Below are 27,301 nucleotides of genomic sequence, written 5' to 3' on the forward strand. Positions count from 1 at the left end.
GCCTCTCTCAGCCTCATGGACCATTATTTAAGACTGTCGTCGGCCGAAGAGATTCATCTTTCTATCTCGTTTTATATACTTAGGGAAACATTTGTGTACCAATTTGAAAAGCACAAGAGAGAAGGCTCAGAAATAAAAGATAGACTGCCAAGGTATTTTTGAATTTTATTGTGAGATATTTGAGATTTGAAAAGCACAAGAAAGAAGGCTCAGAAATAAAAGAAAGACTGCCAAAGTATTTTTGAATTTTATTGTGAGATATTTGAGTACCTTCTGTATGCCTTTTTCTTCCACCACTGTCTCTTTCTTTTCTTTTTGTCTTCTTTTTTCCTTCCCTACCTCTCTATCAAAATAACAACTGGGGAGACAGTAAGGTGTATTTCAATATTCCATGCGCTAGTTTCTCATTATGTTAGTGACTACTTCTTTTGAAAAGGTTTCTGTGGTTAAATGCGCTTTGGGAATCTGAATTAAATAGAATTAAAAGGTATCTATGGACCCTATAATATGCTGACGCAGAATGTGTTTCTCCAAGAGGGGCTATGGAAAGCTCCATTTGCTACACTGGACTGCAGAAACCAGCCTTTCCCCAATGCTAGTGTTCTGAGGGATCCACTTAGAACGACAGCTCGAGCACTAAGATTTTGGATTCTGGAAGTGAGCTGTGTGTTGAAATCAGTTCCACCTGGAACAGCCTTGCGGCCTTGGGCAAGTCACGTAACCTCTCCGAGTCTCTAGTTTCTTTATGTGCAGAAAGGGTTAATGACATCTATCAAATGTTTCCATGGAAAAAACTAAGCGAGACAAAGTACATGAAGCGCCAGGCATGGAGACCCCTCTCCATCCTGTCTGTTGAGATTCAGAAGTAATGTTAAACTGTGTCCCTTGAAAACTGGCTGGGGCAGCATCCATCTCACTGAAAATCACTCTTGGAGACAAGGCCATTGGCCCTCATTTCTGACTTTGTCCATGTTTCAGAACTCAGTATGGGTCCAGTCCCCTCCATTCAAGCCTGAATATCCCTCCCAATGACTGCCCAGCAGTCTGGGTATGTTAGCCATCTCAATAGACAACATTTGCCAAATGAATGAGGGAGAGAAAGAAAATATTGAGACAGAGAGGGTCACAGGAGAATAAACAAAGGAAGAAATGAAACCAGGCCAGAGGGGAGGGCAGGAAGGCACAGTAGTCAGGACATGACTGTCCTGAGGTAGACTTCGCTTTAGGAGCCACAAACCTTGGAAGGTTAGCACAATCTCCCTCAGTCTCAATGTCCTCAGTTACAAAATGAAGATGATGAAGCATATCTCACAGAGACATTTTGAGGAGTTGAGAGACTGTATGTGTAAAGCACTTAGCACAAAACCAAGCACAGAGTAGGGACTCAATTAACAAAAAAAGAGAAAGAGTGCTAAGTGCTCTTTTTGAAGTAAAGGGGAAAAAAGATGCTTTTATTCTCAAATCCAATTCTGTGATTTCTAGACTAGAAACTGGCTATTATAAACCTTCTGCAGAAATCCCAGAAATCCCAAAGATATATTTGCAAGGTAGAAAATTTCTTTCCCAACAGTGGACTTCGGATATGCCCCCTACGTGGTGATAAATACAGTTTTCATTTTGCCATTGTGTGTGTGTGTGTGTGAGAGAGAGAGAGAGAGAGGGAGAAGAGAGGAGAACCTTCTACTCACTAAACTCCAAGAACATTAAAATCAGCAATGGAAAAACAGTAAGATTTAAAACTTCCTAAACAGGGAATCCCGCACTAATCCCTCCTCATCGTAGTCAGGTAGGGAGAGCACTTCCTTAAAGGAGGACTCCCCTCACCCCTCCATCACTGCTGTGTTCTTCCCATGCCATAATTTCTATAGCCCTTATATATTTATTAGTCTCGCCATCTGCCCCATGGCAATGGAGGCTCCACCAGGTAGGGACTCTATCCGTCCTCCCAGGGTCTATAACAGTCCAGAGCAGGCTCTCAATAAATAGTTGTTGAAGGAATGAATGGATTCCACATTAGTCATTTAATAAGCATGCCCATGAAAGGATTTACAGTCCAATAAAACAATGTGAAGGCCAGGAGACCAGAATGTTTTAAAAATTAGTAATGTTATCACTTTACTAATCACTTCCAACTTTAATACCAAATCAAGAAAGTTAAAAAAAGTCTTGGCAGTATCTAAGAAATCTATATAAACATGATCACTCTTCACATTTAGACATTCTAGCACTCTCAATTTAACTATTTCTTTATCAATCCCTAAATTCAGTGGCTCTGCTCTGCCTGCAGGATCAACTCCAAATCCCACAGCAGGGCACAAAGGCCCTTTGCACCTTGATGCACCTTGACCCTTGTCTATCTCTCCATCATCGTCCCTGCCACTGTTCTCTCATATCTTATACTCCATCAATATCCACGCCACCCCAACAAGAGCCTTCATACCTCAGTAGGTAACACTGCCTCCTTCTCCATCTCATCTATGCAGAGATCTCTTACTCATCCTTTCAGACACCACTGGAGGGTGGACTCTGCTGTGAAGAACTCCCTGAGTTCTGTAGACAATGAATCATCCCCCTCTTTTGTGGGGCTTCTTACCTTATCCACCATAGAAGCTGCTGGGATGTCAGGCCTCCTCTAGACTATAAACTTCTAGAGGTACATCACACAGGTATGATGTACACATGTAGACTCCCTGTGCCTGGCATATTGTACATGCTCAGTAAAATGTTTATTGGCACCTTGGGAGGCCAAGGTGGGCAGATTGCTTAAGGCCAGAAGTTTTGAAACCAGCCTGGCCAACATGGTGAAACCCTGTCTCTACTAAAATTAACAAAAATTAGACAGGCATGGTGGCACATGCCTGTAATTCCAGCTACATCAGGAGGCCAAGGCACGAAAATTGCTTGAACCCAGAAGGCAGAGGTTTCAATGAGCTGAGATCCTGCCACTGCAGTCCAGCCTGGGTGATGACAGAATGAGACTCTGTCTCAAAAAAAAAAAAAAAAAAAAAGTGTATGGGGAGAACAAATAAATGGATGCATGTCTACTGTGAACAAACCTATCTCCCCATCGTTTTCCATCTGAGGTATGCTTTATGAAACTTTATGGGCTGGGTGCTGTGGCTCACGCCTGTAATCCCAGCACTTTGGGAGGCTGAGGCAGGCAGATGACGAGGTCAGGAGATGGAGACCACCCTGGCTAACATGGTGAAACCCCGTCTCTACTAAAAATACAAAAAATTAGCTGGACATGGTGGCGGGCACCTGTAGTCCCAGCTACTTGGGGGGCTGAGGCAGCAGAATGGCGTGAACCTGGGAGGCAGAGATTGCAGTGAGCTGAGATCACGCCACTGCACTCTAGCCTAGGCTACAGAGCGAGACTCTGTCTCAAAAATAAAAAAAAAAAGAAAGAAAAGGAAACTTTATGGAACACCAAATACTTGCTGGGCAGTATCTTATTAACCTTTAGACCATTCTCAGAAATCTTCCCTAGCTTTGGTGCTGGCATGTGACTTCACAGTGAAAGAAAATAAAATTTAGAGAGGTTGAGTCACAGAAAAAGAACACAGCAAAACTTGGAGTAAAACCTCAATCCCTGCTCCTTCTGCTACTCTATCTTGCCTCAAAGGCAAAAATACAATAAAAATAATATAATAGATTCCTTCATTATACGCTTTACTATTTCAGAAAGATAGCTTCCCAATTCTCTTCCATTACAATGCCTCACCTCTTAAACGATACCTCCAAATGGCCCTCAGATGGTTAGTGGGAAGATTAACAGGAAAACATATTCTTTCAATATGATAAGTTAAGCATTTTTTTTCTAGATGATTACACACAGTCATACAAATCTACTGAAAAGGGACTTTGTCCATATTGTGGGGATCAGAGAAGCATTGCTGAAGGAAGTGACACCTGAGCTTCATCTTAAAAAGCCAAGTAAGAAAAAACCAGGCAGATAGATGGAGGAAGAACATTCCAGAAAGAGAGGCTAGGTACAGTCTGCGATAAATGCTGACGACTTCACCATACAGAAACTTTCAAGGTCTCTAGGGTGGCTTTTGCGTAATTTTGCTGAATTTTTAACTTGTGTAGAGGGCTTATGTCAGCAGTGAATAATTCAATCAGGTCCCAATACAGACACTAGAAAGAAGTCCATCTAGATGGCCATGGCATTATTGCCATTATCCCTTCATTTTCTTGAAGAATCTCTCTGCAATGGACTGATAACTCCTGTGTGATGAGTTAGGGCTTTCAGGACACTGTGGTCCATTTCAGGGCTGAGGAAGTTATTTTCTAAACAGCACTGTGGTACACTATAGTCACAGGACCAAGCGTGACCACCTCAAAGGGAGAGCCACAAAAGAAATTTCCATCTCCTGCTCCCAAATCACATTGCTAATGCCCTGTCCTGTTGTCACCTGCCGAATAATTTTGTGTTTCTATGAACCGCCCAGATTCTGTCAAACATCGCACAAAAGTCTCTCTGTATACAACAAAGTGACACGACTCAAGCTCTTATTAGAAATTATTTTCAATCACTCCCATTCTGGGAAATTAAGTCTGGCATTTTATAAAGTATTTTACCTCTTCCTAAAGAGACAGTCTCCTTTCATTTTAGTAAGTCATAAACTTTGATGTCAGAATGCCTCCTTGATAGCTCTAGAAATAGAAGTTCTAATACCCAGGGGGAAAGGGGAGTTAGCAGGGAGGCTGGAAGAGCTAACACATTAACACCAGAAGATCTGGGCTTGTATTGTGGTTCTACCAATTACTAGCTCTGTGACTTGGGCACATTAATAAATTTCTCTGGACTTCAATTAATTCATCCTTAAAAAGCAAGATTATTATGAAAAGTGGAAAAAATACATCAAGGACCTGGCCCACAATGGCCCTTTCAATAAATGGTAACTATAATGTATACCTCAATTCATTTTTAAATTAACTTTTAAGATTCCCCCACTTGCACATATAAAGTCCAAATTAGCAAATGAGAGACAGAAATAGTTTTAAAGATGCTGATAAAAGGCATCAAATAACATATTAAATTTCTTAGTGTTCCAACACTGTCTTTGGCCAGTTCCTCAGAAGTAGATCCAGAGTGGAGTGCTCATGGCAAGTGATTTATTAAGGAGGGGCTCCCAGGAGAGGGGAACAGGAAGGGAAGGAAGAAGCCAAGCAAGGTTGCAACTTCAGGTGAAATCTCAGCCTCAGCCTGATTCTACAGAGAGCTGTGGTGTGTAAATTATACCACAGATCCTGCAGAGAACTTGTAAATTATACCACAGAGTATGCCCAGACTTAAGACAAGAGGGTGACCTTTCATACTCCTTCACCACTCATCAGCAAAGCCTGGCAAAGGGTTGAGCGAAGGGAGAGGAGGGCACTTAACTCCCAGCTGCTTTCAGCTGTGTGTGTGTGTGTGTGTGTGTGTGTGTGTGTGTGTGTGTGTGTGTGTGTATCTTCATGCACATGCGCATGCCAGGGATGGGGCGGAGCTCCACTAGCTATAGTCCAGTCCTCTGAACAAGGTTCCAGGTGCTGACCCTCAGAAGCAAACATATGCAGAAGCCAGAGTGAGCACACAAGACCCATAAAGGGAGTCTGAGGGTGCCCGAGCAGAGCACTGACGACAGCTGCAATATGAATCAAGAAAATGCTGTGGAAACGTGTCTGTGTTACCTCTTCCTTTAGCTCATAGGAGTTTACTCATCACCAAATGATACGCATTTAACTGTAAATCAAGTCATTTTTCCCTTTGGTGATTTATAAAGAACTAAGTTTGCAATCAATACTTCCTGAGAGTATAAAATTCAATTTTGAAGGTTTGCCTTCAGGCTTCAAAAATGAGCTCTTCAACCCACTACTGTTGAGGTTTTCTGCTAAAGAACGTTGTGCCAGTCCCTGATAGAGGGCACAGACCCCGCTCAGACTGAAGCAGTGGGAAAGAGCGCTGGCTAACTCCTTAAATACCGAGAGAAACACTGGCAACAATAACTCCTTGGCTCTTTCATACGCGCATATTCATTTAACCAACCACACCACTCCGAGATGCTGGGATGCTGCTTGAATTGAATTGTATCATCTATGCATTTGGTTAACATAGATCTATAGTACAGAGATTCAAGACTCTGCCTTAGTCAAATAAATTCTTGTCATTTAAAAAATAGAATTTCTTATGTCTCAACATCCTTATCTATAAAAAGAACATCTGGCTTGACTTTAGGTGATCATTCAAGGACTCAATGGAGACAGCCAATTGGGTAGGTAGATTGGGTCATAAGATCATTTCAGAATTAACTAGTATACTATTATGAATGATTATAGAAATGTGAAATATCAGAATAATTTTTAAGTAACATATGCAACTAATCTATTAGGGTAGTAAGTAGTTCCATACACACTGCCTTTTAAAATTTTTTCAATAATGTTTATAATTTGACCATATATAACTTAAGCCAATGCCATCAGCACATCTGGAAGACTGGAGCTGGAAGAGCAGAGTACACCCTATGACAAAGATCCACTCCTTGACCAACCTCTACTCGGGTTCTCCTGAACTCTTTCTCAAGTAGGCCTGACTTTTGGACTTCCATGTTCGTAAGAATTTTGGTAAGAATCCTGCTAAGTTGGTTAAGTCAAAATCTTCCATATCTAATTGTCCTTCACATCTAATCAGGTTCCTCATCCTCTACTGTCCCGCAGGGGATGTCTATCACCCGGGCCTGTCCTCAGCACCAGTCCTGTTACATTGTTTTAGCCAGGATCCGCCCTTACCCCTGATGTTTCCTCTTAGTAATTTCCCATCCACTGACACCCACCCTGCTTCTTGGCTATGAATTCCCACATGCCCATGCTGTATGCAGAGTTGAGCCCAGTTCTATACTGAGCTCTATTTTCCCATATTGCAACAGTCCTGAGCTCTGGTTTTCTTTGACACCTACAAACACTGTATAACCAGATATATCAAAACAAAAGTCATGATGAATTTCTGGGGGTCCCAACAGAGAGATCGTATTGATGATTAATGGACATCTCAAGTTTTTGCACCTAGATATGATGTCCATTTTAAAATAAGTGAATAATGAGTAACTACAATGCCTGCCACCAAGGGTCAGCGAATGTTTTCCATCTCAGGGATTCTGAGGACACTGCAGTAGCTCAAGATGAATAAGAAATACCTGTGGAGGGAGGGGTTTGGCAAGGGGAGAGGATTTAGCCTAGGAATGACTGAGTGTCTTCCACAAACAAAATTCTCAACAATTACTACAGTTACAAAATATCTACAATGAACTATCATTTTAAGGTGAAACATTTGCTACAATCAGTGCTAAAATGATCGAACGAAGCTACTTAGACTTGGCGTCTCCTACACTTGGCATATTTGAATTCTGAAAATTCTGAATCTGATTAGACTTCTTTTCTGCTTTTCCTTGCATTGTTTTGTAATTGAAAATCGCTGAAATTGTTAAGAATCTGTTCTGTAGTGTAAGATTCTGGCTAGAGAGAGAACTGAGAAATCAAAGCAAAATTAATATTGTTGATTTTCGAGAGCCCATGCCAATGAATGGGAGTATCCCACACTATGGCCCTTATTTTCCATTCTTAGGTTTCCATTATGCAAGTCTGTACACAGCAGATACATCTTTTCAAATATGCTGGCTTTCTGGTAATATCTAAGTTAGTGTCTCTGAGTTTGCTAGCCCATAAGCATATTAGGTGATGGGTAATAAATCAGACTAGAATAAATATGTACTATTGAGCAATTTGTAAAGAGAAAGAACTACAAGACAGTAATGAAGAATTAAGAATCGAATTCCCCGATCTTTGGGGGAAAACAGATAGAAGACACTGTTTCACACCATGCAGGACCAGAGGAGAGAGAGACATAGCATGGGGAGATATGCAGGAAGAAGATAGAAGATCCCAAAAGGTGACAGCCAGTCAACTATTTTCCAAACTACAGAGAGATTAAGAAGGGGGGTGGGGATGAAGCATTGTGACACTCAGTCATTCGTAGGCTAAATGTATGAGATAGAAAACCATATATAAGGAGATTTGGGTAATTAGATCTCCACTATCACCATCACCAATGTTGATTCAAGAAAGATTAATTCAGACAAAGATGGGAAAGTGCTATTAATAATTTTTCAGCAGGACAGTAGGCAGAAACACCAAGTGCTCTCTTTCTCTCTGGAACTACATGGCCTCAAAAATCTTGAGTCTTAAAAACCTTAGTTTTATCCTTATCTTTCCAGCCAAAAGGAACGCTATGCACCGAGCATGGATGGGTTCTATTTAATGTTTAACCATTGTGAGGAGGGAAAGTAGAATTCCCACAATGTCTTTGTTCACTCTGAAAATGCATCAGCTGAGCTTTCAGTGTCATTTTTCTCCCAATAGCAACTAAGATCTCAAAAAGAGAAAATTTTACGCAAATTACATTAGCCTTGCAATTAATGATATAATATCCCAGGTCTTAGAGTAGATTGGACTGTATAAAAGGAATCAGGCTGAAGATGAGACGAATTTCAAGAAAAAGTCAACACATAATTCAAAGTCTGGGTCCTACCCCTGTCTAGTCTCAAGTGGCCATGGTCACATGATGGGTAACAATTACAACATGCCAGGAATGTACACTATGACCCAGGAAAACCGCAGACACCTAGAAACCTCAAACCATCATTCTGGGATGAGTGCATGTGTTTTCTGTATATTGAATATGTGTGTGTCTTGTGTGTATGTATGTGTTGAATGTGTGTTTTTTATGCTTTGTGTGTGTGTGTGTTGTATGTGGTGAATATGCATGTTATGTATGTATGTGTGTGTTGAATGTATGTATTAAAAGTGTGTTGAATGTGCATGCTTTGTGTGCATTGAATGTGTGTATGTTGTGTGTATGTGTGTGTTGAATGTGTGTGTTTTATGTGTGTGTGTTTGTGTGTTGAGTATGTGTATGTGTGTTGAGGGGTGAGTTCTCCTCTCAAAATGAAGCTGATCAGGACCCTGAAGTGAAGTTTCCTCCATACTCTTGTATGATGAACTCTCCCCCCGTGAGATATCTTTCCCCTCAGTCATGCTTCAGTATCAGAAATTAATTTAATACATTATTACATCAGTGCTGCCAACATTTAATCTCTTTCAGTACACTGTCACAATTTCTCCTCACTCTGATTTAAAAAGCAAAACAACAACAACAACAACAACAACAACAACAAAACTCCTAAATGCTGCCAGTCCCTCAGTGAACTGCATTTCCATCCCTCTCTGCTCTCCTCCCCAGGCCCCCACTCTGCTCTGGCCACCTTAGTCTTGCACCTACTCTTCGTCTGTCTAGATCACTCCTCCCCGGGATATCAGCTCCCTCCCTCCCTCATTTTCTCTTGCTCTTGGCCCTAGTGTCATCGTAGCAGAGCAGCTTTTCTTAACTATTTAAACACAGCAAAGCCCTCTTGCCCTGCTTCACTTTCGGTCAAAGCATTTGCCATCACCTATAGATTTCTCTATATTTCTTTCTCTGTTTTTATCTCTCCCCTCCCGTAAACTTTAATAAACTCCATGAGGTGGAAACCTTGTTCTGTTCAGTTTTAAATATGCAGTGCACTACATAGTCCTACCCAAGAGTCTTGTAAAATTTAAGTTGAAATGAAATTGTTTAAACCATATTTTTAAATTTTTTCTATTATATTAACTTAGTCTCATCCTTAACAATAATATGATGAAACCACGAGTATGATGTAATAGGTATATTTTTTCTAATGAACACTATAATAAATAGATAACAGAATTATCAAAATTTAAAATGTTAGTCCCTGAGTACCTCCTAAAACTCTCGTTACCGCAGATCTTATGTGTCCCCAGCTTTGAGAAACACAGCATTATCCAGGGGCAAGACAATACTAGTCACGTATGACATGGCCCAGCAGTGAACATGGCATGGAAATAAGTTATATTATAACTTTCCCCTGGATCGGCCACAAACCAGGCAACCCTCAGGCAAGTTGCTCAAGTTCTCTGGGCCCACTGTCCTCATCTATAAAATAAAGGCTGCAAACTATCGCAAGGACAGAAAACCAAACACCGCATGTTCTCACTCATAGGTGGGAATTGAAAGAGAACACTTGGACACAGGAAGGGGAACATCACACACCGGGGCCTGTCACGGGGTGGGGGGAAGCAGGGAGGGATAGCATTAGGAGATGTACCTAATGTAAATCACGAGTTAATGGGTGCAGCACACCAACACGGCACATGTATACATATGTACCAAACCTGCACGTTGTACACATGTACCCTAGAATTTAAAGTACAATAAAAATAACTAACTAAATAAATAAATAATAAAGGCTGCAAGTGATTTCTTAGCTGCTGCCAGCTCTCACTGTCTTTGATGCTACCACCAGCCACGAAATGCCAAAGGGAATCCTGAAAGCATTTAGGCTCATTATACTCTTTTTTATTTATTTTTTTTTAATTTTTGTGGGTATATAGTGGGTGTACATATTTATGGGGTACATGAGATGTTTTGATACAGGCATGCAATGTGAAATAAGTACATCATGAAGAATGGGGTATTTATCTCCTCAAGCATGTATCCGTTGAGTTGCAAACAATCCGATAACACTCTTTAAATTATTTTAAAATGTACAGTTATTATTGACTACAGTCACCCCGTTGTGCAATCAGATAGTAGGTCTTATTCATTCTTTCTGGTATTTTTGTACTCATTAACCATTCTCATGTCCTCCGCATCCCTCACTACCCTTCCCAGCCTCTGGTCACCATCCTTCTACTCTCTGGGTCCATGAGTTCAATTGTTTTGGCTTTTATATTCTATAAATAAGTGAGAATATGTGATGTTTATCTTTCTGTGCCTGACTTATTTAACTTAATGTAATGACCTCCAGTTCCATCCACGTTGGTGCAAATGGTTGAATCTCATTCCTTTTTATGGCTGAGTAATACTCTATTGTGTACAAGCACCACAGTTTCTTTATCCATTCATCTGTTGATGGATACAAGTTGCTTTCAAATCTTAGCTATTGTGAACAGTGCTGCAACAAACATAGGAGTGTGTATATCTCTTCCATATACTGATTTCCTTTCTTTTGGGTATATACCCAGCAGTAGGATTGCTGGATCACACAGTAGCTCAATTTTTAGTTTTTTGAAGAACTTCCAAACTGTTCTCCTTAGTGGCTGTACTAATTTGCATTCCCACCAACTATACTCTTAAAATAAAATAATATTTTTGATATAGTGACCCTATTAACTGTAACTTTTTTCTGTAATCCTATGACTTTCCCCAGTGTAGGCGGCTGGATCCTAAGCATCCAATCATTGCCTCAAGGAAGAGTCATCAAGACAGAACTGGAATGAAAGAGCTGAAATTCTTGGCCAAGGCCAGAAAGCTCTCCTTTAAAAAAAAATTAATGAAATAAGAACAGAAGAAATGATTGGATTAGAAAAACACCTCTGCAACCCTTAGAAATTAAGTAGCTTTTAGGAAAGTACGCTAAGCACAGTACGTTCAAGTTTTCGGAGGAGAGGATATTTGCTACATGTCAAATTATCACCTACAAATCACCTATGAATTCCAAAGGGAAAAACTTGTATTTATAAAGAAAAGATCTGGTGGTCACCATCTTCAAAAGGTGATCCAACTTCCACTGATAGTGTAACAACCTGACACAATGTGATTCCAGACGTGACACAGGTGAAGTGCACATCATCTTCTGTGATGCTTTCTTCCCAAAACCTCTCACCTGAATCTGACCAAACCTTTAGAAATGAGTTCCAGTTTACAGGAAATACAGAGGATAAATGGCAAGTTGAAGAATACCAAAGAAAACAATCACACAGAGACAGAATGAGGGACATTCTACAGGACAACTGCCTAGTCTCTTCAAAGAGCCAGTGTAAGGCGGGGAGAAAAAGAAGCCATGTTCTAGAACGCAAGGGACCAAAGAAACTCAATGAAAAAATGCAACGCATGAACTCTGAGTTGATCTTGGTTTGATATATAAGTAACCATAAAAGGCATTTTTAAATCACTGGGGAAATTTGAAGATAGTCTAGGTAATATCTGTTATCACAGGGTTATCTTAATTTCCTTGAGCACAATGAGGAAGGTATTATGGCTGTGGTTTTAAGACACTGTGTCCTCAGTTTTAGGAAAAATACGCTGGAGAATTTAGGAATGAAGGAACATGATACTGTCAATTTATTTTTCAATAACAAGATGTTAAGCAGAGGTTGAATCTAGGTGTTGAGTGTATGAATATTCATTGTTAGTATTCTTTCAACTTTTATTCATATTGACAGTTTTATAGTAAAAAGCTGGAGGAAAAAAAAAGCCAAGATCCACATGTATGATGAAAAGTATTTGGAAGAAGATGAAATCAGAAAAAATAATTTTTCATGTTCTTCCTGTACCCACAGGAAATAGGAAGAGAGTCAGTGAGGAGAAAAAAAGGTTAGATACAGGCAGGAAGAGGCTATAACCTGTCCCCAGGTCAAGTATGAGGGTTAAGGAAACACAGAGCCCTGACTCAGATTTAGAGTTTCAAAAAGAAGAATCCTGAGGACCCCCTTCTTGGAAGATCAGAGAAGCTGTGCAGAAGTCAGAGCAATCCCAAGCCTGTAATGGCACAAGAGTAATAAAGTAGGGGAAGCTGCGTAGTATGTCTATGCAGAGACAGCAGGGCCAGTCTCAGTGTTTTTCATGTCCCCAAAGCTACAAAGACACCCTTGTGGAGACATATGTGAAGGTGGCAGAACTTGGTTAGGAACACAAGATTGTATACCTGTGACTTGAACAGAGTGGTGGCCAAGGACAACTGGGAAGATGGACAGCCACCAGCATACAGAAATTACCACCAAGACCATGCGTATGTCCCCTCCCCACACTGTGGCACTTTATTGACCTTGCAGCACACTCTCCACTGTTTCCCAGAAAGGCAAATGCAACCTGGGTAAGGGAGAGGAAAGTGAGAGACCTGAAGTGACAGAGAAAGTGTTGAATTTTTTGTGATTACCCACCATTGTCGGAAATTACCCAGAGTGGTAGGGGATTAATTTTCTGCTACTCAGTACAAAAAGGGTTAAAAGTATATACTTTATTGAACTGAAGAAAAATAAAGTCACATGTCTCATAGATTGTGCCTGAGATAGGTGCCTGCTCATTCTCAATCCAATCCTAGACATTTTACTGATTAATCCACCCTCTGTCATGACATCACAGGAAAACAAAGATATAATGTGAGGGATAAACAATTACAGAATATGCACATAAATCTACCTCTAAAATCACCTTGCACTTGTCCACACTCATAGAGGAAAGGCTACAAGTAAATAACACAGAAATCATTTCTTCTGGGCTATGGAATGCATGTCATTTTAATATAGAAACATCTAACGTTTCAAGGATTTACTTCAAACAAAATGACAAAGCCATGCTATGAAGTCTGACTTAAAAGATCAAGAAACAGCTGGAAGAGATGGCTAAGGCAGAGCTACCTCTCTTTGCTCTCAAGCTGGAATGTCAAAGGTACCCTTGTTTATTAGTCTGTTCCCATGCTGCTGATAAAGACATACCCAAGACTGGGTAGTTGATAAAGGAAAGAGGTTTAATGGACTCACAGTTGCAGATGGCTGAGGTCTCACAATTGTGGTGGAAAATGAAGGAAGAGCAAAGAGACTTCTTACATGACAGAGGGCAACAGAGAGCTTGTGTAGGGGAACTGCCCTTTATAAAAAAACTCTCAGATCAAGTGAGATTTATTCACTATCAAGAGAACAGCATGGGAACATCCCACCCTCATGATTCAATCGCCTCCCATCAGGTCCCTCTCAAGACACGTGAGAATTATAGGAGCTGCAATTCAAGATGATATTTGGTTGGGGACATAGCCAAACCATATCACCCTGACAAGATGCATGCTACCTGCAAATTAACAGTAAACAGAGTCACTGGGAATGCCGACTAAATAAGAAATGCCTTCTATTGATAAGTTAGAGGCAATATTTTCTTGAGATGACCAAACATTTGAAGGTATACTCAGGGATATTTAGTGTTGACCCCAGATGCAATATTTCATATGTCAATAGTAAGGAGACTGTGGCTCCACAATAGAGAAAAAGATTACATCATTACACACCAAAATAATAAAGGATTTCACCAGAAGTGCAGGGCAGGTTTTTGTAGTGAGTGTGTGATTGTACATAATGGTTTTGTAACAGGGTGGTAGATATTAAAGCTGGAGGGGAGCCTCCTATGATTCCCTGTCCTGTACTATTATAATATTTCTGGTCTTTATGCAATTTTCATTTACAGGCAATCCAGGAAGCAAGTGAAGAAAAGCTCAGTTGGGCAGTTGACTATACTCAAGTCTTTCCAGGACTTCTAAAGTTGACAACCACAACCGTAATTAGAAAAACCATTTCATTCTCAACATTCTCACTCCCCACAGCACCTCCACCTCTTAAATCATCTCCCCCTGCCTTCCTTATACTGTCACTGAAGACTGAGATGACACTTCTGCTTCAATCCAGGATATTAATGTCTTACAAAAGACCTAAAGAGTTGAAATGGAGATCAGGTCACTGGCTCACTGGCTCATTCTCTCTCTCATTCTTTGTCCTCAAGCCACTAAAGTTCCCAGATGATCACAGAAAAGGCCAATGTCTTTCTACTTTTGCTGATGCTTTGATAAATACAAAGGTCTTCCACTGCCATTAGCCTGTCCAAGTCTTGGCTTTCTCACAAAAAATGCAGGGTCTATGGTTATAATAATATAAATGACAATCTATTGCATAAAGAAGAATTTAATTTCTCCAGAATCCCTCTTTTCCTTTCTAGCAGGCTGTAAATACATCAGAATTAAAGCCTATTTTTTAAGTAAATCACTTTAGCAGTTGTCATCCCTTCTGTACAAAAGGGAAACACATTAGAAGTTTCCATGAGGTCGTGTTTTTAGATCTAAGCTAGTGGGTGGTGGGGGGTCCCATACCCCTCCCACTCCTGCCCTTTCCACCTCTTTACTTCAGTAAATATTCCTCCCCCCAAAAACTGCTAAAACCTACATACCAAATCAATCAATCAATGAAATAAGTATTTCATAAACCCTAAAACAATTTAAAGTGATGAATTCTTCAGAGGACAATAAAATTAAGAATTTGCAATAATTCACATAGTGTATTAAAGGACTGAAGGGCTTAAAAAGAAGCACATGTATCAGCACATTTGTATTCATGATACATACCCATAAAGTAGAGACACATTGTAAATACAATTTTTTTCTATAGACTCAACTAATAAACCTGGAAACACTAATATGCCCTGTTTACATTTGTGACATTTTTCTGCAGCCCAGATTCAATATGAATTCAATGGGAATCATCCTATAATCTTTTCTTTAATAATGTATTACTAAAACATAAGTCTGAAAAATAACTACCTCTTAGGGAATTAGTTTAAAGAGTCAGATAGGAACACTTTTACACTGTTGGTGGGACTGTAAACTAGTTCAACCATTGTGGAAAACAGTGTGGCGATTCCTCAAGGATCTAGAACTAGAAATACCATTTGACCCAGCCATCCCATTACTTGGGATATACCCAAAGGATTATAAGTCATGCTGCTATAAAGATACATGCACATGTAGGTTCATTGCGGCACTATTCACAATAGCAAAGACTTGGAATCAACCCAAATGTCCATCAGTGACAGACTGGATTAAGAAAATGTGGCACATATGCACCATGGAATACTATGCAGCCATAAAAAAGGATGAGTTCGTGTCCTTTGTAGGGACATGGATGCAGCTGGAAACCATCATTCTTAGCAAACTACTGCAAGAACAGAAAACCAAATACCGCATGTTCTCACTCATAAGTGGGAATTGAACAATGAGATCACTTGGACTCAGGAAGGGGAACATCACACACTGGGTCCTATTGTGGGGAGGGGGGAGGTGGGAGGGATAGCATTAGGAGATACACCTAATGTAAATGTCGAGTTAATGGGTGCAGCACACCAACATGGCACATGTATACATATGTAACAAACCTGCACGTTGTGCACATGTACCCTAGGACTTAAAGTATAATAAAAATAAAAATAAAAATAAAATAAAGAGTCAGATACTAAACTAAGCACTGATTTAATTCTTATAATCACCTGAAGAGATGAGTATTATTCCTTCAATTTACCAAAGAGGAATTAAGATTTAGAGTTTAACAATTTGCCCAAAATGATGGCCAGCAGGCGGGAGATCTGGGATTTAAACCCAAGCTTGTTTGATTCATACGTCTTCAGTATTGCTTTCCTATATGTTCCTTAGGTTGAAGACTCAAGAGTTAACAACTTACAAACACGAAGGATGTGCATTATTCAAACAGGCTGTCTTCCGAAGTGCCACGTGACAATTCTGCTGATTTAGAGCTAAATGTATTCCCATAGTCATTTAGTATTCTTGCCCAAAATAAAGTCAGATAAAATCAAAGCATATGTTGGAATTTAAGCCAAGTTATTATCTGTCTTCTTCATAAATTCTGAAAAGCTTTTCCACCAAAATCAGATGTTAGGAATGAGATGGAAGAAAAACAAGAGAGGAAAAAATATAAAATTAGAAAGCACAGAGATGCAGGACAAAATGACAGGGAAAACAATGAAAGGTAAAAGATTAGTGAAGGGGGAAAAGAAGAAGAAAACCAACAGATTTTCAGATTTTGAAAGTCCTGTTGGAAACAGGCCATGAGCTATGTGAGGAGGTCAAAGCAAATTCCTCTCAAGGTTAACAGAAGATCAAAAAAGTGGTAACAATATTTCCTGACCTTGAAGTACAAAATCTAATTTTTTAAAGGATCTTTCACCTTTAGTGAAAATAGTAGCATGGAAAGTCCTTGAACAATATTGCATGCACTTTCTACATTACAGGCAAACATGAGCTCTCACGTGAATCATGCCGGGGTTGTGGGAATGCCCGGGTAAAACCAGCAATTAAAAGGCAGAGTGCATCCACCTACAAGGCTAAAGGCAGAGATGCTGATTCTTTTGCTTCCTGTCTGGCCTACTCTAGCCAATTCTTAGAAGTCTGACACACATATTCAATATGTTGTAAAGAATAAGCATCTTCTGCTCTCAGATAGACAGAAGCCAAATGTTGGCAGGGAAAGAAGTAAGAGACTTTCAAAAGTAGATCCTCACCTCACAAACACACGGGAAAAGCTTTCTATAGCATCGCCAAACAACAGAAAAGGAACACTTGGGCTAATTCTTTTCTCTAGGTTCATTTTCATTTTGTTACCTTACTCAATGACTCTTTCAACTGAATGTCTTTTCTGAAATTTCTGAGGACTTGGTTGGTACTGACAAATTTTGTTGCCTCTTAAGAGAGTGCGGAGATAGACTTTGAACTCCATTTGAAGCTGGGAGGAGAGTAGATTAACAAAGGTTTTCTGTGAAAACTTATTTCTCTGATACTATTTTGTGTGGTTTATATTCCCATGCTATAAGAAAGAACTCGCAAAGTTCTTTACTTGTTTTACAAAGAAAGAGTTAATCACTGCGTTTTTCAAAATTTCTTTTTGCTTTACTAGTGGCTTTCTGATACAAGAAATTTAAAATATTATTATTCATCTCTATGAAAATGTCACACCAGAATTTATTCAAATATCTTTATTCTATATGTCTCTGAAAAAGAAAGAACTACTTCATACCAAATTTTAATAAAATAATTACGAAAAAGCCAAGTGAGGTGGCTCACGCCTATAATCCAAGCACTTTTGGGGGCCGAGACAGGTGGATCACCTGAGGTCGGGAGTTTGAGACTAGCCTGACCAACATGGAGAAACCCTGTCTCTACTAAAAATACAAAATTAGCTCGGAGTGGTGGCGCATGCCTGTAATCCCAGCTACTCGGGAGGCTAAGGCAGGAGAATTGCTTGAACCTGGGAGGCAGAGGTTGTGGTGAGATGAGATCACGCCATTGCACTCCAGCCTGGGCAACAAGAGCAAAACTCCATCTCAATAATAATAATAATAATGATAATAATGATAATTACAAAAAGACCAAAGGGCTAAGTTTAAAAAATACACAGAATAAAAATCTAGTGAAATAAATATTTAGAAATATGTTTACCACCTTAGAGCAGGAAAGATCTTCCTAAGCAAGACACAACTTAAATGGAAAAGCGGGACAGATTTGCTTTTATAAAAAGGTAAATCTCTTTGGTTACCAAAAGACACTATCAAAAAGTCAAAAGACTAGAAGAAAATATGAGCCACAAATATCACGAATAAATAAATATGTATATATATATAATTGGCAAAGTATATCTATAACTCAATAAAAATAAACATTACTCTTATTCTTCACGACAAAGATGCTTAAATTAATTACTAATCAAAGTATCTTTTAAACTCAAATCGTCAAAAGACTGATAATATTCAGTATAGATCAGAGTAATAAATGAAAGGGTACCCTCACATACTGTTAGTGGGAGACTAAATTGGAAAGGCATTTATGCAAGGTAATCTATCCACATTTAAACATATGTATCTTTCCTTCTAGGAATACATTTCCAAGTATTTATCTTTATACAGAAGACATTGTTTGAAAATTATTTGAAATAATTTTCTGAAAACGTGGTAGAAATGTAAATGTCCATTAAAAGAAGAAAAGTCAAATAAATCATAATTCGTCAATAATAATAACATTACATATTAATAGAGCAATGACTAAGTGCCAGAAACATTCCCAAGTGGTTTATATATATAAGCTTAGTTTGTCTTCATAACAACCCTGTGGGTTAGGTATTAGTATTGTCCTATTACAGATGGAAATATCAAGGCAAGAGAGGATGAGATACTTGCTCAAAGTCACATAGCTCATAAGAGGCAGAGCCGGGTTTCAGATCCGAGTAGCCTGATATCAGACAACTGGGAAATACTACTAAATAGAATGTAGTAGATAGCTAGGTTCTGATAAAGATAAATCCACAAGGCAAATTGTTACCCCCAAAAAATGCAGAACAGACTGGTATCATAATTTCCTTATGGAATCAAAAATGAAGCCATATATTTGATTGTTTACATACTGTGTGCACCTTATACAGTTAAAGTTATTTCTAGGAGTGGAAATGGTCATGCAGAAGAAGGTGATGGGAACAGCCATTTTTATGCTTATATATTTCTAAACTCCTTGAAATTTTGAAAAACAAGAATGCATTCAATTGTTAGCATTCTAATTTTTCGATGGTATTTTTCTTTAAAAAAAAGAAGGAAGGAGGTGCATATGGAAAACAGTTTGTCCTTACAGATGTTTCTACAACTGTGTTTCTGGCTTTTGGTCACATTTTTTCCTCTTAAAAGTTGATCCAAATATCTGTTAAACTCAACCTCTTAAACTTCCCAGAATTGTTTTCAGCTCATATAAAAGACTTTAACCTTCAACCTCTTTAGCTTTGGCCCCACTATGTTTATGACTATTTTTAAATAGGCAGATTTTTGGTTGCTATTGAAAGACACTCAGAGATCATTTATAAGAGCGGAAAGTTGAACTGTGGGCTTTGAGTCTGGACTTAGGAAAACCCAGATCTGCATCCACAGGCAGAGTAGCTTTCCAGCCTTTACTAGTTGGAAACCTCCAACACTTAAGTAGCATAAATGAATGTGGATAGGGCAGTTTACATACAAGAATCAGAGGCTGCAGAGGAAATCTGTGCAGGCTATTAACACTGAATGAGAAGAAAGCTTCCTCTTCTAGATTCTTCTACAGAGATTTCTTAGGATCATTTAGAGATTTCACTCTCGAGTGACAAAGCCTGCATTAGTACTTAGGAATTAGACATCATATGTGGACTTCCATCAGGAAATGTAAATAACACAAAACCGATAGCGGAAACTATCCTCCAGCGGGGTGATGAATGCCAAGCTCCCTCCTCCCTGCTGGCTCCCGTATATTTTTTGCAACCCCGTACACCATCAATGCCACAGACAGGGCTCCCAATGTGGAGCACCCTTTGAAGACTTGGCAGCCCTGGCGCTCCTCAATGCTTCCATTTTCCCTTCACATGCACTCCTACATCTTCAATGAAGACACAGAGCCAGGAAGTAAAGCGAGAGCTAAACACAAGACTTGGTTACAACACAAGGAGAGCATTCGAAGGCATGGTTGCCTATTCCTTTGGCAATGGAGCTGTTCTGGAAAATTCTTTCAGCACTACTTTGGTGAAAACTAAAATTAAAACAAACCAGAGGCAGCCTTAGAAGAAGAGGGATAATATTATGCATTTTCATATAGGGATATTGATACCGACACCAATTTAGATAGATTTGGTATACATTTTACACATTCATATTAAACATATGTATGAATAATCCCTACATAGGTGGCCAACACTAACAAAGGGGCATTATTTGTGGCTTCTGCAATTACGGTAGCTACATATCAACCGAAAAAGCAAAGTGTAAAGGCACAGAAATGAACAAGGAAAAACTGACTGGGAGAAATCCTGCCCCTTGACATCTTTATGAAAACAGGGCCAGGAGCCTACTGGACACTAGCAGCAAGAAGCTTAAACTCTATCAAGCAAGAATAAAATATAAATTCTAAGTTTACAGCAAGATATAATCCCCAATCTGGCACTTTTGCCGACATCAGAACTGAAAAAATAACATATTCCAAAACCATACATTCAAAGGTAGGGAGGTAGAAATTGAAGACGTTCACATGCAGAATAAAAAGTCAAAGTGAATCCTCCAAACTTAAACAAGGACGATTGTTTAAAACAGTGTGTGAAAATCTACATACTCTAAGACAAAACTTGGACAAATTGATCTCTTGTCTATGGCCGTGACTCACATGGAATAAACTAAAAAAAAAAAAAAAGAGGTGGGACTTTGTCTCTTTTAGAAACTTAAAAAAGTCTCAGGTTCTCTCTTTAGCCACTCACAGTTTAACCATCCTCCAAATACTGTTTTCCAATTACCAAACTTAGGTAGATGGAGTTGAAAATCTTCTCTGATCATTCTGTCATTCATATGTATTGAGCACCAACTCTGGGCTAAGTACGCAGTAGATAAAGATGAACATCACAAATAAGAAAGCTGTTGTCATGGAGCTCAAAGTCTGTGCTGCCTGTTCTGGAGTGGACCATCTAGTATTTGGTTTACAATGAATCCACAGAACAAGGAACAAAACCTGATGAAGCTTACAGACCTGCAGACCATCTTCAAAGACGACACCACAACTCACTGGCTGTATTTACAAATCCAAGTTTCACTCACTAGTTTGGAATTTAGAAATCACCTCCCCATGGAAGCAACACCATAAATAATGTTTGCAGGTGTAAGGGGTGGATCTCAGGTCAATCCATAAAGCTTGTGTTGCTCTGCATTCAGCCGTAGTGTGGTGACCCCAAGAGGTTTCTGGGGTTTGTTGCTCTGGGCCCTTCATATCAACAGCATTGAACTGTCGTTTATATTATCAAGGTTTCCATTACAGATTGAAACAGTCAAACACTCAAGATAAACCGTGCATTGCTAGGGATGGGCAAAAAGCTGTGAGTGCCTATGGGTGGACTGGCCACCTTCCTCCTGTTCCATCTGCCTCCAGCATAAGAGAATAAGGATGGGCTTAGGCCCTCCCCAAAGATGCTTAGGGAGAGAGGAATAACATTCTGAATAGTTCATCTGCATAGCAGCCACAAGCCTCTTACATGGTGCCTAGTCCTGGCCAAGGCTACACACAGTTCATACTGTTCTTACTAAGAAACCACAACCAATATATTGCCTGGTTATTTTGGGAAGCATAATAATATTTTTACATAGTCTTCTCTTTTTTAAGACATATGTTTTTCAGTGGTAATCCCAGCTCTAATAGCATTTAAAATACACTGACTCACATTAATGTTTAAATATCACGTTTTACACGGTTTCATCTGTACTAAATGCACGAACCATAACTTAATTTCTAGATCCCCAGAGATTATCAACTCGACATATGACTTGCAAAACAGTAACCCTAGATCAGGCTCTTTTTGCTCACATCATGCCCCAGATAGACATGTAGCTTAAAATAGAACAGTAAGCTATTCTAAAAAAAAAAGTATCGGAGACAAACTTTCTAAAAATGATTTTATTTGTGTGTAGGAATGAGGGAACAAAACATACAACATATATAGTAGTTACTGCTGTAGGAAGCCATTTACTGGTTCTGTGGCAGGGTTAAGCATACTCTTTCTTATAATTCATTAAGGATGGCCTCAGGTTATACTCAGAAAACATAGAAGCTTTAGTGGTAATCACCCCAAATTGTCTAAATGAAATACTGTTTCAGCCTTAGTGCTGGAGTCTCAATATGAAACATAATTTTCTTCTCTGAAAGAAAATGTCTACATTTTTTCTCCTCCATTGCCACGTTATAAGGAGTAGGTTGCCATTTACTGGTAATTCTGCCAGTGGTTTTCCTAAACCAAGGGTGGGAAGAAGCTCCTAAATTTTGCTCCATGGATTCCCATTCAGCTTTTGCTGAGATCCCAGAAGAACCTGGATATATCCTCTCTCCGAAAAGCTCACGGGATGAAATCTTTCAAACGAAACCCTTCAAGACCAGAAACTCTACTGTTAGGAGTTGGTAGCCTCCAGTGAAATCTACATTTAGAGACATCCAGTCCAAGTGCCTCTAAGGAAGGAAAGTACCTGATAAACACGAGAACCACCAAATGCCATGGTAGGGAGCGGCACGCACAGAGCAGCCGCCTAGACTGGGCCTGGGTGCAGCTGAGACATGGAGATTCCAAAAGGTGTGCAAAAATGTGGGTAAGTTTGGTTTGCAATGTCTCGCAATACCTTGTCACACTCTGAAGGGGGCCTGGCAGTCCATGTTTACCGTAGAGAACAGTGATTCTCTACACTATTGTGTAGAGAACACAACAACCAGGGCAAGCAGGATCAGTATCCTCCAGAAACTGTTAGAAATGCCAGTTCTCAGGTGCACACTAGACCTGCTAAAGCAGAAACTCTGGGGATAACCCAGGAATCTGTGTTTTCTCAAGTTCTACAGGAGTTTTTGGCACACAGTCAAGTTTGAGAACCACCCTACAGGATGAATTAAAATCACTGTGGGGTGGTCCCTCTCTCAAGCCTTATTTATAATTGGAGAATGAAAGATCTTTCCCCCACTGAAGAAACATCAAGGATCAGCTGGCCAAGCAGGAACCAGGATGAGGTTTTTGGAGTTATTTTAAGCCCCAGTTTACCACCACTCCTCCCTGTTCATTTCTGGCTTAGAAATCTTCACAGGCACCAACAAAGGGAAAAGAGGAAACACCAGAAATAGATCTGCTCTATCCCAGATGTCAGTGTATGCTGGGCAACTTACTGCTACTGAAACATTCCCTTTCAAGTAAATAGCAATATTAGCAACACTACCCGTAATTCTAACAGACCATGAGGATAAAGAAAATCCACCTGACCTACTCTCCAACGCAAATAAAACACCACTAAACCTTCTTCACAGCATTCCCATTTAGACACTTTTAAATAGTGTCTATCTATAGGAGACCACACAAAATACAACAGTAGCATATTATCCAATACATACGTTTAACCTTCAGAGCAAATGGTTTTACATCATTGAAACTTAAACCATTAAATCACTGCTCCAAGGCATTTTTTTTTTATGTAACAAGAAATTTACACAAGTTTTCCCTGTAAAATTAATTTTCAATCCTCTAAAAACAACAAGTTATCTATTTTGGGTCAATTAGTGCCTCATTTTTAATCCAGTCCTGATAATTTTTCCGCTTAAATTAAAAAAAAATCTATGCATTCACGAAGCTTCCATGTACTGCCGATAGCTGTTCTTATTTTGCTTCATAACACCATTGTTTAAATTTCAAAGAATGATGACCTGGAAAAGCAGGAGCAACACCAAAAGCATACCACTGAAGATTTGGAAATCCAATGTACAGCAGAATAGACCTTTCTGCACAAAATACACGTGTCCAGACTATCCTATCACCACTGTGTCTCACCTGCCTTTCTGGAGCAAAAGAAACATCAAGTACTATTTCTTTGTCATATCTTTATTAGTCCCTTGATAATCAAGAACCCATTTCTGTCTTCTGGGACAACTGTTGTCTTGGAAAAGTGGGTAGTGCTGAGTAATCGACATTATTTTGTCCTGTCTTGATGTGTAGTATCAAAGTCTTGTTGCTATTTTTTTAGCCTTAAAACTTAATCATCATAAATCTAGCCGCTTCCTTCTTTAGTGGTAATTAGCATTAGTCATAAGCCAAAAATGATCCACATAAGAAGCTAAATAAACACAACCCTTCTTACCTTTCATGCCAAACTTGGAGTGTCTTGCCAACTTAAGCAGAAACAGCATTACCAAAAGGCAAAATCCCACCACAGACGCAATCACCACCACAGCATAGACCTAGAGAAAGGAAGGGAGGGTAGTTATAACCTTGTTAACTAGTTCCCTATAATCACATGGTGATGATGATCATGATGATAATGATACAGGCAGTTCATATTTATTGAATGCTTATCACTTGTTCTTATAACAGCCTTATGTACACCAAATCACTTAATCTTCAACAACCCTATAGTGAAGTATGTAAGATCTATTATTATGCCTACAGACATAAGTTAAAGCTTTTAAAAATGGCTATCCAATTGGCATTTTAAAAATATTACATCTCTCTCTCTCCATCCATCTAAAGAGGGAGGAGAGAGAGAAAGAGAGAGAGAGAATATGAAATATGAACGGCAAAATACTGGTGATTTTTCTGTGCGTGCGTGTGTGTGTGTGTGTGTGTGTGTGTGTGTGTGTGTGACGGAGTCTCACTTTATTGCCCAGGTTGGAGTGCAGTAGCACAATCATGGCTCACTGCAGCCTTGACCTCCTGGACTCAATCTATCTTCCCACCTCAGCCTCTTGAGTAGCTAGGACTATAGGTAAACACCACTATACTTGGCTCATTTTTAATTTTTTTGTAGAGATGGGGTTTTGTCATATTGCCCAGGCTGGTGTTGAAATCCTGGGCTCAGGGGATTCTTCCACCTCTGCCTCCCAAAGTTCTGGGATTACAGGTATGAGCCACCGCATCCAGCCCGATAAATTTTGAAGCTGGTGAAGAATAGATTTGACTATTCTCTCTACTGAAGTGCATGTTTGAAGACTGTTCATAGTAAAAGGCTTTTTTAAAGGTTAGCTAGTGTTGCTCTTAGAAGTCAGGGTACCCTGGGAACGGTGAGTGGCACTGGAAGGGAGCAGGAGGGCACTTTTGGGGTGAGTTCCACTTGTGAAAGCCCATAGGGTTGTACATTTATGATACGCACATTTTCCCATGAATAAGATATAAGCCTAAACAAGTTTAAATAAGTTTAAAACTGTAATTGCCAGGTGTAGGTGACACATGTCAAGAGGGTAGATGCAGATATATGTGAATCCTGTCCCATCCCTGAGGTAGAGATGACAGAGGTACACATAGAAACGCGATCACTCTGCTACCGCTGCTGACCAAGGCATGATGCTCCTCTAAGTGCATCTTAACATTTCAGAGCAAAGTTCTCAGCAGGACTATGTGTCTCCTTCCAGTCTTACTCAGCCCAAAGTCCTGCTTCCAAAAAAGGTTGGCTTCTCTAAACCAGGAGTTGGCGAACTTTTGCTGTAAAGGTCAGATGGTAAAAACACTTCAGGCTTTGCCAACTTTGCAGTCTGTTGCAACTAAGGCTCCAACTCTGCCGGTGGAACATGAAAGCAGCCAATGATTATATGTAAACAAATGGGCATAACTGTGTTCCAATAAAACTTTATTTACAATGACAGCAGCCGGATTTGCACATAGTTGCCAATGCCTACTCTGAGACGTCTTAGAGAGCCATTCTGGCTTAAGAATCTGCATAACAATTTTTAAGATGGATATTATTGTCCCTACCCATAGTAATCATTAATGCTGTTTGTCTAATATTTCTGGTTTTCTTTGTGTTTCTCAATGTAGGATACATTTCCTGACTTGCTTGTGGTTAGGTGGTTCATGTGACTAGTTGAGACTTGTGTCACTGCCAGGGTATAGAACTTCACTTCTTGTCCGAGATCTTAGTCTTCGTCTAAGGCAGTGTTTCTCAACCAGGGACGATAATATTGCCATCCAGGGGACACTTGACGATTTGGGGTTGTCACAACGAGGGGGAAAGTACTACTAGCACCCAGTGGGTAGAGGCCAGGCATTATTAAACATCCTACAGTGCCCAAGACAGCCCCCCAAACAAAGGATTATTTATCCCCAGTTGCCAATAGTGCCAAGGTTGAGAACCCTGCTCCACCTACTCCACGGTGCTCTTTATCTCTGCCATAAAAAAAAAAGGCTAACTTTTAAAAATGTGGATGCTTTGTCATCCACAGACCTGGAACAAGGACAAGGCTAAACAGAGCTCCTAGCCAATATGTGAAATGAAGACAGAAAGAAATCTTTGTTGTTTTAAGCCCCTAAGATGTGGAGGTTTTGTCACTGCAGCATAGTTTATTCTGACTGATATACTCATCTCATAGTGAGAGGCATTGGAGGGTAGAGATTAAGACCATGGGTTCTTCCTGAGTATAAAGTCTAGATTCCTCACTTATTAGCTGTATGACTTCAGAATTACTTAACCTCTCTGCATCTCACAATCTTCATGTGTAAGATGGAGAATACAATTATTCTACTTTGTAGGTTGTTGTAAATCCTCAATGAGTTAATGCAGATAATGGGTTTGGGACAGTATCTACTATAATATATAATAAATTAATGTTAGCTATGATGATGATGAAAAAAACTAAGATTTAGAAAACAATTAAATAAGCAGCTCACAGTCACACCTCCTGAGCTTGGGAATGGAACCAAGTCTGCCCGAGTATAAACCCTGTATTTATCCACTACACTGCCTCTCCAAAGCATGTGGTTGAGAATGAAGGCAGGAAAATAAAAACATATGGCTAATTCTCCCAGGACACCATCTTGGATGTCAGATGGGAAGAGCATTAAGTAAGTCACAGAGCACAAAAAGAGGACATGCAAAGCACTTGGCCGGTGTGGGGCAAAGATGTGATCATTCTCCTCTCTGGTACTATAACAGTGAGTAGATCCCCCCAAAAACGCTTCTGCAAATGTTTGAGTAGGACTTTTTTTTTTCTTTTTCTTTTTTTTTTTTTTTTTTTTTTTTTGAGACGGAGTTTTGCTCCTGTTGCTTAGGCTGGAGTGCAATGGCATGATCTCGGCTCACCACAACCTCCACCTCCCAGGTTCA

At 39.6% G+C, this 27,301-nt stretch overlaps 1 protein-coding gene across 16 annotated transcripts in view; it reads right to left on the reverse strand.

Annotated features, from left to right (window-relative positions):
- The window catches only part of LOC105498757 (neurotrophic receptor tyrosine kinase 2), a 376,720-nt gene that overhangs the window by 268,866 nt on the left and 80,553 nt on the right, over window positions 1–27,301 (reverse strand). For all 16 annotated transcript variants that reach the window (XM_011771075.3, XM_011771074.3, XM_011771073.3 and 13 more), the window contains one exon: window positions 24,347–24,446. In XM_011771075.3, the coding sequence (XP_011769377.1) occupies window positions 24,347–24,446 (100 nt within the window). The remainder of the gene's footprint in view (window positions 1–24,346; window positions 24,447–27,301) is intronic.

Source organism: Macaca nemestrina, chromosome 14 (genome assembly GCF_043159975.1).
Source record: "Macaca nemestrina isolate mMacNem1 chromosome 14, mMacNem.hap1, whole genome shotgun sequence".
NCBI classification, from domain to species: Eukaryota; Metazoa; Chordata; class Mammalia; order Primates; family Cercopithecidae; genus Macaca; species Macaca nemestrina.